The sequence below is a fragment of the Fukomys damarensis genome, unplaced genomic scaffold, assembly GCF_012274545.1.
Source record: "Fukomys damarensis isolate Sample0158 unplaced genomic scaffold, DMR_v1.0_HiC HiC_scaffold_5, whole genome shotgun sequence".
NCBI lineage: Eukaryota > Metazoa > Chordata > Mammalia > Rodentia > Bathyergidae > Fukomys > Fukomys damarensis.
The window spans coordinates 5,237,677-5,250,044 of record NW_022900917.1 but is presented as its reverse complement, the minus strand read 5'-3'; the positions used below and the strand labels follow the sequence as shown (position 1 = coordinate 5,250,044).

Below are 12,368 nucleotides of genomic sequence, written 5' to 3'. Positions count from 1 at the left end.
GCCATTCAGAGCCTAGCATTGTGAATTAGTGCACAAAGCTGAGCACAGAGCAACCTGGAAAAAACCCACTTCCTCAAAATAACTCGAGCCCTTCATCCTCCCTGACTCGTGAACTATCCACACTCACCATTTTGTGTCTCACACACACACAACCACACCTCACACAGATACTGGAAATAAACATTAGAAGCCACCTGGATAGGATACATTTTTATTGGGGAGGAAAAAAAATGATTCAAATACACAATTCTCAGTAAAATTTTCTATTTCTTGCATTTTAATTTGCCCCAGAAAATGCATTAATTTTATTCAAATGTTTTTCCTAAAATATAAATATTTAAATTAAAATTTTATAAATGTAGAGGATATAGTTTCTGTTGGCTCTCACATAGATATCAGTCCAAAACTTCAGCAAGGTTGAAATATTTGCAACTGTGATTATTTTGTCTATAAATATATAATAGAATCTTTGCAACTCAATCATGAATGATTAACTCATACTTCATGTAGTACCGAGCACCTTAAATTACATATTCTTGAATTAAACTATTGGCATTAATATATGTATTTTAATGTGTTATTTACAATAGACAAGTAGAATTCTCTTATATAACAACATTCCAGTGATTTTGAAAATATATAGTGAAAGAGCATAATTTACAAATGCTTCGATGTTTTCCTACATTATTTAAGCTTGGATTTCATTCTTCAGCACTGGAAAACAAGAAACAAACACCAAGCCAATATGCTCAAGCTGTTTTTTAAAGGATTATTTCTGTTTAAAAAAAGGGTGGATCAAAAATGATCAAGATAAGCTATATACATGTACCAAGTCCCCAAAGCAAATGCAGCTCTTATGAACTGCAAACATACACTTCAAACAAAACAGAGAAAACGCTAGCTTCGCAAACCATTCTGGGAGGAAGCAAGGAGACCTGAAGGTTAACGTGGGGTGGGGACACCTGACTCCCCGTCCAGGAGAACACAGTGGGCCTTCCGGTGTGGAGGAGGCCAGCAACCACGAAATCCCGTGAGCATGTTTTTAACTCAGAATGTAATACAGATCGTTATCACCAAAGCCCATGTGAACAATATTCTGAGAAATGATGATTTAAAATAAATCTCTGCAACTCAATAAGCATGAATGTCTGAGGGGGCAAGTTTACATCCTTTAAACAAAAGCACTTTTTAAACCTCTTTACATCAATATTTGCTAAAATTCGATGCTTAAAACACAGGTCTACAATGTACATTTGTCTGTGTAACATTCAGGGGAACAAGATGTTAGAAATCGGGGACTACTTTTTGAGGTCTGAGAAAATCAACTTTTAACATCAGACCACGGGGGTTATTTTTAGTGAGTGAATTGAGACGTAAAAGCAAAAACATTAAGTTTGTGCTGTGCTTGCCACTGTCCCAAAATACTTTTCTAGAAAAATATCAGGCCATTATCTTATTTCCCTGGGATTTGAAAAGAGCTGCAGACGTTATCGGTAGATTGGGTTATAGCGATGGGCTTACGTTCTGGGGATGGGAAACTTCCAGAATCCCACGAGCTTTGCTGGGAAATGCATGCACCCAAGCACAGGGACAAACGGAGGGCCACCAGCTGCTCAGTGCTTCACAGAAAGTCAGGACACGGGGACAATTAGTTACCCGCCATCGTGTGTGTGTGTGTGTGCGTGTGTGTGTACACATATATATGATGACAACCTTTAAAAAAAACATGACTTGCTTTCCGTACATAAAGCTGTCAGCCTTGGCCATAAGACGGGACACCTTGGTGTGAGTATCGCCCCAGGACCTGTCATCTATTGTGCACACAGCTCTTCAGCACAGCTTTGTAATTTAAGCAGTGAATTCTGGCTCCAACTACGCCAGCTTCCAGCTCAGATCCATATTTGATGTTTTATTTAATCCCCGCTCAGCTTATGCCAGTGAGAACACTTTGGAACCATTCTGCACCCCTGACAGATAATTCATGGAGGAAAAAGGTAACAGCTGCTTCCCACTTAAGGAAAAGGTGGGCTTCTGTTCAGAGAATATTTCCCTACCAGTGAAAGTCAAGTCAACTAGAATTAGGACCTACACTGCAATAAGTCAAGGGGTCATGGTTAGTGGGGTGGGCAAAACAGGTGAAAATATTAATTTCAGGCCTGAAAATACCTAGTCAGCCCTTTCTTGCCTGGACAAGCCAGCTGCCTAGAAACTGGTATGAGTGAGGCTGCACCTGCTGTTCTCATGGCCGAGGCCCTGGTCGCCATCATGTAGAAGCCACGCTGTGTGCAGCCAACCGCCTTCACTCATCGTCTCAACCTCACCTGCTCTGGGAAGCGTTATTCTGACGCATCTCGTGGTGTTTCTCAGGGTGGCCCTGCACCCTGTGGAAGCCTCACACCCACTCCTGCACCTGGAGCTGGCCCTGGCAGCTACGCGTGGTGCGCGGCTCGGGGTCCAGTGTCCCAGTCTTTGGTGCATCACAGGCCCCTTCCAAGGCAAGTCGCCCCTCTGCTCAAGCCACCAAGCCAAGTCTTGTAATCTTAGCTGACAGGAATGAATGGATGATGAAAACAATGGGCTTGGGGCAGGAATGAAGGTCCAGCTGCTGAAATTGGAAGGGGGGAGAGGGAGAGACAGAGAAAGTTCACATGAATGCTCGATTCAGAACAATGACGTACGCATCAAACGAACCTATCCACACTGCCAGCTTTTTAGTGTTAACTGGAGCAATTATGCTGTAAAATCATTGCCCTGCAATAAGATAAAGGAGTAACTTTGAACTTGTTCCTTAAGTCTCATGTAACTTTCTTTCTAACATAAGTTCTGTGGACTGTATCTACACCAGTCCCATAAACACGGACGGTGCCCTTCTTGACTGTAGAAATCATTTCGTTTTGGTCCCACAGTGACGATGTTCATGGAGCTGTAGCACAGTGGGAGCAGCACTGCCTCTCACACCCCGAGATCACCCGGTCCCGCTCCCACACTTCCGAGACACGACTCTTGGCCACACTGAAGGTTCTCCCCAGGCCTGGGAAGAGAGGAGCCACGCTGAGCGGCTGTGTCCCGGCTTCCTGGCTCTCGAGCCGCTGCACACAAGTGTGCCGCGTGCCTGTGAGGCCCCTTCTCCCCTCAGTGAGGGCCACTCAGGACCCAGCGCAGGCGCTGTCGGATGGTGAACGCTCCTGTCACCTGGCCTACTTTAGGAAAGAGGAGCTCTTCCCCAATTCTGTCCCGATGGCCCCAGTTTTATTCTAGTGATGACAAGATTGAAGACTAAGAACAATGGGCACACAAGAATATTTATTTGCCAAAGAGGGCATTCATTATACATCAGGTGCTGCGCTGCCCATTCTGGTATCTAATTCTCAGAAAACCCCTACAAGGCGCCTGTTGTTAACCATTTTTATATGGAAAAGTTAAGATTTGCAGACACAAAGCTCTCTGAAATGGTGTATCTCACAGGAAGTAGAGTGAGGACTCAGATATCTGTCTGATGTCACAGTTGGGATTTAACACACTCCTGCTGTTTAGACCCACCAGGGCACATGCGTGACCGTCCAGTTGGGCGGCCTGTACCTCCCCGGACTGTCCGGTGCCACCCGATGGGAGGGACAGTCACACATGCAGCAGCGCTGTTTCAGAGCTGCCCACAGTGAGGCATATAGATTTTGTGGCGCCCTTGTGACCGTGTTAACCACCATATTCTATGTCACGAGTGCGGAATCTGACTTTCAGAAGTGACATTAAAGATTACCTCCTTCAATCCCTATATTTTATGGGAGGGGAGACTTAGATTCCAAGAAATGAAAGGACTTTCCCAAGATAGCTGGGGAGTTGTATGCAAGTTCAAAAAGAGAATCCAGGAAACCTTCAGTTTACCGTGTTTGCTACAACTCTGATCCCTTGTCCACCTGCAAAGGTGGCTGCCTGCCTGCCTGCCTAGGGCTGTGTCTGAACTTGACTTAGCAACCTAATGTGCCAGTGGTTAAAAAAGAAAATACTGCACAAAAACAGTCCTTCCTTATTCTTCCAAGTCAGGTCGTAATTATAGGCAGAAAGGCTGAAATTTAGACAGAAGTGATTTTCCTCTTGGGAAAAAATAGTCTTGAATTTTTAAGCCCAGGATAAAACGGGACCCTGATTCTTGTTCTTTCCACGCTGTTGGAGAATGGTCACCTTTAGGAAAAAGGATGCAGTGAGGAGATTGATAGAGCAGCAAGAGAGCTGAGAGAATTCTTAGCGAAACGGGCTTTTAAAACACGACTTCATTTCCATACAGGTGCTTCGGGCTGCACTTCAAGACTGAAACACACAAATAAACAAACAAAAATTCCAGCGAAATTCTGAGGCTGCGTTGCAAAGCGTAGAACAGCGGCGGGCCGGAAGCTCAGAAGTGGAGCGGAAGTGGCTGTCCTGGGCGTGGACCTCATCATCCCTGCCCTCAGCAAGCCGCTCCTGCTGTGGGGTCGGCACCGTCCCTCGATGCAGGACAGGGGTGTGACATTTGGAGGTGAAAGGACCTTGGACTCTGCCCCGGCCCCTTCTGGGTGACTTGAGAAAGTTCCCGGCATGTCCCACTGGAGAAATGACTCAGAACTGTGGAGCGCGTGGAGAGAGGGGTGTGGAGGGCCCCTGGCCAGATGGAAAGGCTGGGCTCTGCTCTCTCACCAAGGAGACATCTACAACTATGTGTTGACTGATCCAGTGGCCGGGGAGGACCTGAAGAGAGACCAAAATCAGGGGCCTCTGCACAGTTCTGGACTTTACAGCTTGAGTGAGATGCTACGCCTTCCTGAGAAATGCCAAGAACTCCGAGGGTCTGAAAGAGGAAAAGTGCACCCTTCCCTTGCTCTGTATAGCTGAGGAGTGGGCTTTTCCATGTGGGCAGGCGGCAACAATCCCAGGAAGTCTTGCATTGAGGCACACGGACTATTTGCACTGCTATGAGAAGTATGCTACCTTACTGGATGAATCTGCTGTGTTGGATATTCCTGAACCTTCATCCCAAACTTCTGTGCCATCTTTTTCTTCACTTGGATAGAGTTGATCAGTTTTCTTGTCCTGCTGCCCCTTGTCCAGCACCCCCTGCCTCTGTGCTGTCACCCTTCTGCTCCTTGGAGACCTCCCGGATGGCAGGGAATGCTGCGCTTGCCTCCCAGCTCTCCAAAACACCGGGTACGGAGCCAGGGTTCTATAATGCTGGATACTTGTTGAGAATGAACGGTACATTTTTTTAGCTGGTGGGGATGCCCCCCCCTTTTGATTTTTGAGACAGTGTCTCACTGTAGTTGAGACGGACCTGGAACTCACTATGTAGCCCAGGCTGGTCTCGAACTCACAGCGATCCTCCTGCCTCAGCCTCCTGAGTGCTGGGATTATAGGCATGCGCCACCATGTCCGGCTTGGCGGGATCCCATTTGATAAGAATTTAATGCTAACCTTATAAAGGATGTTTCTCCTTTAATTCAGATATTCATGTAGTCTTCTGATGAGAAATAAGACCCAATGAAAGAGCTTTGGAACAACTGAATCTGATCATTATTTTTCCAGAATCAAATGAAATGTGAGCCTGCGTTAACTTTGTTAGTAGTGAAATGCTCAAAAAGTCTAAGGCAGCAGCATTACATTTATAAGTCATTCTGGGTATGTTGAGTAATGAAACATACACAATCAATCACACCGTCACAATAAAAGCATACTTACAATCTCTCCTTCTTTGCCTCCAAAATCTAAATACAGCATCCGGACCCCATCGTCTGAAGACATTTTGAGCTTCTCATAAGGGGACTGTATGATTGTCTTGGGAAAGGCACCCTCCTGCGGCTCAGTGGTAAGAGTAAATCCATTCTCATAATGCACAGTCAAACGACACTCCTGGTTTTTGTAGGTGCAGGCTGAGGGAGAAGGAGAGGGAGAGAGGGCGGGGGTAAGTACGACAGGTGGGAACCAAAGCATCAGCCCACTTTCCCACGCCCTCAGTATCTCCCGTCTCCTTAATCCTAGGACCGAGCCACAAGTTTCTTACTAAAGTACACAAATAGTAATTCTTCGTGAAGATATTGTCCATGGATTGATTTTGGCACCGTAATTTAACTCCAGAAATATACGTGAGGGATATAAACAAATTATTTCCCTTTGCTGGGATGCACTGAATGTTTCCGGGCTTCTAGCCTTTCTCTGGTCATCTGACAACGCACAGGGAGGTCAACTTGCCTTCCAGTGACCACAGTGGCTTGCCATGAGCCAGAGCCAGAAAAAATCAACATTTGATTTAAATAAAGTAACTCATGTCTCATTCATCATCATTATCATTACCCCCAACACACACACACCCCACCCCACACTGTCATGTCTGCCCCTGGTAGAAGAAGCAAGCATTCTCCCACTATTACCCAAGTTATTAGATGGAACACATTGAGGGGCTCTGGAGAGAGTTGTTCAAAAATAATGTAACATTTTATTTTAAAACAAAGTTTGTTTTAGATGTAGACAAAGGTGTCTTAGGCATTTTTCTCACTGCTGAGACAAAATACCTGATCCCCGAAGACAAAGGAGAAAAGGTTTATTTAGCTCACAATTTTTAGAGGTTTAAGGCCACAATTGGCTGGTCCCAGGGCAGGTTGGTGTGGCAGAGGGGCCTCATGTAGGAGAAGCAGTTCATGGCAGGGCAGGCAGAAGGCAGCAAAGCAATAAGCAGCTGCAGCAAGTGATGGCAACAGCCCTCTTTCTGTCCCTTGTATTCCATCCAGACTACCACTTTTGATCCCAGCATCACACATTCTCCATCCGGCCACCTCCAAAAAGCCCCACCTATTGACTGCGTGAGGTTTTGGGGGGACATCTAGACACATGCCAGAACAGAGGGTCTCTTTCAATTTCACTGAGATCTTAGGTCATGGAGAAGTTGCTGCTGCAGACAAATGCCAGATGTGACACCTTGTATGAAGGATGTTATGTCCTCCTGACCCTGTGTGGCATCCAGGGACCTCAGCAGTAGTACTCAGGAGGCACTCTCCCATCCAGAGGGACAGAAGGCAACCCCTGAGCAAGCGGGGTGCCAGCTTCTTATCTGAGAATCTCACTGCGTTTAGGAAGAGTCTAGCTCTTTAAGCCTCTGGACCTGGACAGCAGGACAGCCATCAGGATCCTTGCTCCTATTTGGGAAGAGCTGTGGGTATATCATTTAAAATCCTTAATTAAAGAGTTGTGGAAAAGAATATTAGGGATGAGACTGCATTCTTAACCCATCCCGGCAGTTCAATTGGTCCAGGCTTTGATCTACAATTAAATGACTTTTAGGAAAATCAGGACACTTATTTTTCTGAAAGGGTGGGAGATGCAATAAGAGCAATACTGATCGCTCCAGTATCCTTAGCCATGGTCAGCTTTCTAAAGCACACAGAATTCAGGTGTAGCACACATTATGGGGCAGGAATATTCCATTAGTATTATAGGACAAAAAACACTTAGAGAGATGAATGTGCTTGACTTTCAAGATTCAAGTTCTTTCCACTGTGTCACATGTTTCTTTCCAGTGCTCCAGCACTAGGATATGGAGGGATGTGGGATGGGACCATGGCAAGGAGGTTCTCAGCTTCCTTCATCATGAATGATGATTGTATGATGCAGGAGACCTTCAGAGTTTTGGGGAAAAAACCGGGGATGTCTAGTGCTCACAGAACAAGATGGCTTGTAACTAGAGCTCTCATGAAAACATGTATCCCTGCCCCTGACTTCTCCATCTTCCAGCTTATCCTGATTTCTCCCTAAGGGTTCCTCTCTAAAAGACCCGAGTCCTGCACAGAACCTGGGCCCTGCTCTCTGCCACCCTTCCAGTCCAAACATGACCAAGGACAGTGGCAATGAGATAGTGACAGCTGCCCATCTTGACTCCCCCTTTTTTGATAGTCTTTACTTCTACCACCTGCAGAATATGCGAAGAGGTGCTGAAAATACTTTTTTATTTTCCTCTGGGTTTGAATTTAATGCTATGCCATCAGATACTCTGAATTAACTGGTTGTGATTACTTTTAATTACAGTTGACCTTAAATGGTATTTGTGGCCTTCATATAATGCAATCAGTTATCTAGAGAGGTGCTCAGTCTCTACAGGAAAATTGAATACACTGCTATGATAATTGAAACCCTAATTAAATTAGAAGCTCCCCTCCACCTATCTGTGGGCATTCTTCAAGTTGTAACTCAGTCACAACTTTGGTCACTCCCAAAATTTCTTCTGTTCTACAACTCAGCTAGCTCAGTTTATAAAATTATCTGTTATTCTCCTTTGGCAGTCTGTGAATGAGTTCAGCATTTTCCTATCAAACTAGAGTTCAGGTTATTTAGAGAAGATATTTTTTGGCGGGGTGGAGTACTGGGGATCGAACTTGGGTCCTTGTGCTTACCAGGAAGGTGGCAGAACCACTGAGCTAAATCCCTGGCCCAAGATTTTACAAAATTTGTACAATGCAAACTAAACCAAATCCCTTTGACTTCTCCCTTCTTTCCTAGAACACTCCCAGGATTGTTGCATGGAATCTGAACTTGCTGATATTGCACAGATAACTTTGTTAAATTTGGTATTTGGTTGATTTGGGCCATTTCTAACTCTAAGTTTTAAAACTCATCTTTCTTGCCAGATAGATAGTAATCAAAAAGAAAAACTTCAGGGTCACTCCCTAAAAGTTTTCAGTAACACTGGGGAACACCTGCGGGTACAGATTGGTTTCAATGTGATTATGAAAAGGCCCTCATCACCTTGGCTAGGACCCAACAGAAATCTTATAAAAAATTTGCTTTTTCATGTTTGTATGAGTAGAGGAAACTTGGAGAAACCCTAGCGCAAGGTGATGTGTGTCTATCTTTTAGAATACTCCTGAGTGATGGAAGCTGTGCCCCAGTAGAATACTACTCAAAGAATCGTCCATGGACCAAGGCATCATTGCCACGCAGAATCCTCTTAGACACCAATTCTCAAGCCACACTCCAGGGCTGCTGACACTGAATCTCTGGGGATGGGGCACAGCCAGCAATCTGAGACTCTTAACAAATGAAACTAAAAAGTTTATTGTCATTCTTTTTTTCTGTGCAGCTAATGTCTGGAAGCATCATTTCTAAATGTCCCATGGAAAACCTTCCTCCAGAACAGAGCGGTACAGTAGGAGGACTTCCTGCCATGATGGGACCGTTCCACAGTCATGCCATCCAGTACGGTAGCCATTGGACACATGAGGCTATCGAGTACTTAACAGGTGGCTAGTGCCGCTGAGGAAGTGATTAAACTTTAATTAATTTAAATGGACATTGTCTGTCCTAAAGAGCTTATTACATAGGACAGCACAGGCCTACACATGTAATGGGTAAGATTGTCTATTGGATTGCCTTGAACACCACCTAGGGGATGAGCAAAGCACACTTCTGAGTGTGTTGGGGGAGAGTCACGGAGGTAATACATGTGACCTCTGACCCCTTCCTCTCTGACCCTGGTCTCTTGTTCTGCTTCCTGGCTGCCACGAACTGAGCATGTTTGTCCTGCCACACCATTCTGCTGTGATGTTTCTCCCTTGAGCTAGCCAACCATGAAATAAATCATCTCTGTCATGGTTAGACTTAAAATGTCCTCCAGGAGTCTCCTGTGTTCAGAGACATGGGGCTTGGAAGGTGACTGGATGATGGGGCACTATATTCTTCTGTGGATTGCTCCAGTGTTGAATTCATATTTAAATTTGCTGCTGAGAGTTGGAGTCTTGGAAGGGTTGTGACAGTGGGGGCATATCTCCTGCCCTGGCTCCTCCTTCCTCTGTCTGAGTCCTGGCTGCCATGAGGTGAGCAGATTTCCTCTGCCATGCATCTCCACCATGATGCTTTTGCACTGGAGACCATAAACAGACTCCCTCAAACCATGAGCCAAACAAAACCTCTTCTCTTTTAAATTTTGGGTATTGTGTCCCAGTGACAGGAAATCTAATACAGAAAATTGTTGTGACTATACTTAACCATGTGTTTTGAAAGCCTTTGGAATTAGTTTGTGGGAAGTGTTTAGAAAAGTTGGGAGAAGATGGCTGAGCATAGAATGCTCAAAGCAGAGATTGATGGGTGATCGTCACTGGAGCTGAGAAGACCAGAACGGTGATAGGAATGCAGTCAGTAAGGGCCAGGCTCTTCAGGTTTTAGTTAGGAATGAAGACTTCATTGGCAATTAGATTAAAGGTCATATGTGTTATACCTTGGGGAAAAAATGTCTCCATTTTGCCCATGTCCTGACTCTTTGCAGGAGACTGAGATTAAAGATGGTAGACTAACTGATTCGGTGGAAGAAAATTCAAGCTCTAGGGTAGGTTTTTCTGTTTGCTTTAGGCAAATTTATAGTGATAATCAGTAGCATAGAACAGAGAGAAATATTTGAAAAACTTAAATTTTGGACCAAAGGGGACCACATGTAAAGTTAAGGGTAAAGGAAGTGTGGTTGCTAAAGAGATTAGCACCATCAAAGGAAACCAAGTACTTTGTACAGAGACATGAAAAAAGATGCCTTGAGGGCATCTCAGAAATCAGCAAGACCACATCTATTGCAGGCTTAAGGGTGTAAAAGTATTAACCTTTCATTTGTGAAGAAAGTTCCTGGTACCTTGGCTCAAGAAGGGCTGCTTTTCAAATTGGTCACCTGGGATTCATTTTACTGTACTTAGGGTTAGGATTAGTTTTAAGGTTAGGGTTAGGGTCAGCCATCCAGACACTTGGAGGTTGCTGCACTCATCATCCAAGGGGCCTGGCTACAGCTCCTGCTGACAGCAGGCCTTGGTGTCACATGATGCTTCTTTTATTTGTTGTAGAATATAAGAGTTGTGGGTTCAGGGAAGCTTCTACCCAGATTTCTAAAGAAGACCTAGGAGATCAGGCAAGGAGAACAGTACATGAAGCTATGGGAATGAATCTAACAGTGCATTGGAAACACTAAGAAGTCAGAGATACCAGGGATATAGAACATCTGCCAGGGAAGCTGTAGGTCTTGAGCAAAGCCAGTCCAAGAATAAAGCTCTGAGGACTGCAACCAAAAGGACATACAGGTGGGGCTGCCCAAGATCTCCAGAAATCTGTCTTAGTCATTTTCTTGTTGTTGGGACACAATACTGACATCCACAGCTTAAAGGAGGAGAGTTGTATTTTGGTTCATGTTTTTGGTTCAGAGTCCACTGCTCTGAAGCAGGACAGCATAGCACTGGGTCTTAATGGAAACAAAGCTGCTCGTGTTATGGCAGCCAGAAAGCACAGTGAATGGTAGAGGCAGGGAGTGAGGTCTCTTCCAGGTCACACCCCCAGGAACCTGCTTCTTTCTACCAGACCCCATCTCCTGATACCAAGCCAGCAGTAGCATACAGTCACCTTCCACAGGTTTCGGCTCTGAGGATAGGACTTAATGTTTGCCCTACTGGGTTTCATTCTTGCATTGGTCCAGTTCTTTCTTATCCCTTATTCTTCCCTTTTGAAATGCAAATGTTTACCCAGTGCCATTGCACCTGAGGGATATGTAACTTATTTTTAATTTTTACAGAAGTTCACAGCTAAGAGTTTGCCTTGAGTCTCAGAAGACACTGACTTTTGGAATGTGGAAAGTGTTAAGGCTTTGGAAAGGCATTACAGTGATACCTTGGTTGTCAAACTCAGTTTGTTCCAAATTCGTGCTCAAATACCAAAAACTTCATGAATTAGATATATTCTGCCCATAAAAAATAAGGGAAAACCAAATAACAGATTCCCCAAATTACACTTATAGATTCATTTTTCCAGAATTTTACCAAATTTCACAATAATTTTTTTTCTTTAACTCTATTGTGGTTCCCAGTTTTTCTCTTAGCTTTACTGCTGGTATCACTAACTTTCTTTGGGGCCATTGTTATAATATTTTATGTGAATAAAGTGCAAAACAAAAGCACAACGGTGAATGACTGGTGCACTAACACAACAGGAGGTGAGAGCAGCACTTAGACTGAAGTGTCACCCTTTGTGTCTGTGGTGAGATACTCCGCACGACTCACACTCAGCTGGACAAGTTTCAAGTTAGATTTTTCAGTTCCACTATTGAGTGAAGTTATAAGCACTGAGCAGAGCTTTTCAAATTTTGCTGTTTGAGTACTGGAAAGTTCGAGTGTGGAACCGTTTGATGGCTGAGGTATCACTGTATTGCATTTGGGGCTGCACACGAGATACCTGTATCTTATAAAGTGGAATTATTAACTTATTATTGTATTTATTTTGATACCACGTAGAGCTTAAGTAGCCACATTTGGGTGTCAAGTTGCGAGGATTGGGATGTGACAGTTAAGACCGTCAGCTTGATTTTTTTTTTTTTTTTTTTTTTTTTTTGT

At 44.4% G+C, this 12,368-nt stretch overlaps 1 protein-coding gene across 1 annotated transcript in view; it reads right to left on the bottom strand.

The window, feature by feature from the left end:
* Nucleotides 1–824: 824 nt before the first annotated feature.
* Nucleotides 825–12,368, bottom strand: part of Sntb1 (syntrophin beta 1) — a 117,902-nt gene continuing 106,358 nt past the window's right edge. The window contains exons 7-8 of the mRNA XM_010619649.2: nucleotides 5,707–5,897; nucleotides 825–2,605 (exon numbers count right to left, since the gene is read on the bottom strand). Coding sequence (XP_010617951.1) covers nucleotides 2,513–2,605; nucleotides 5,707–5,897 — 284 coding nt within the window. The 3' untranslated portion in view covers nucleotides 825–2,512. The remainder of the gene's footprint in view (nucleotides 2,606–5,706; nucleotides 5,898–12,368) is intronic.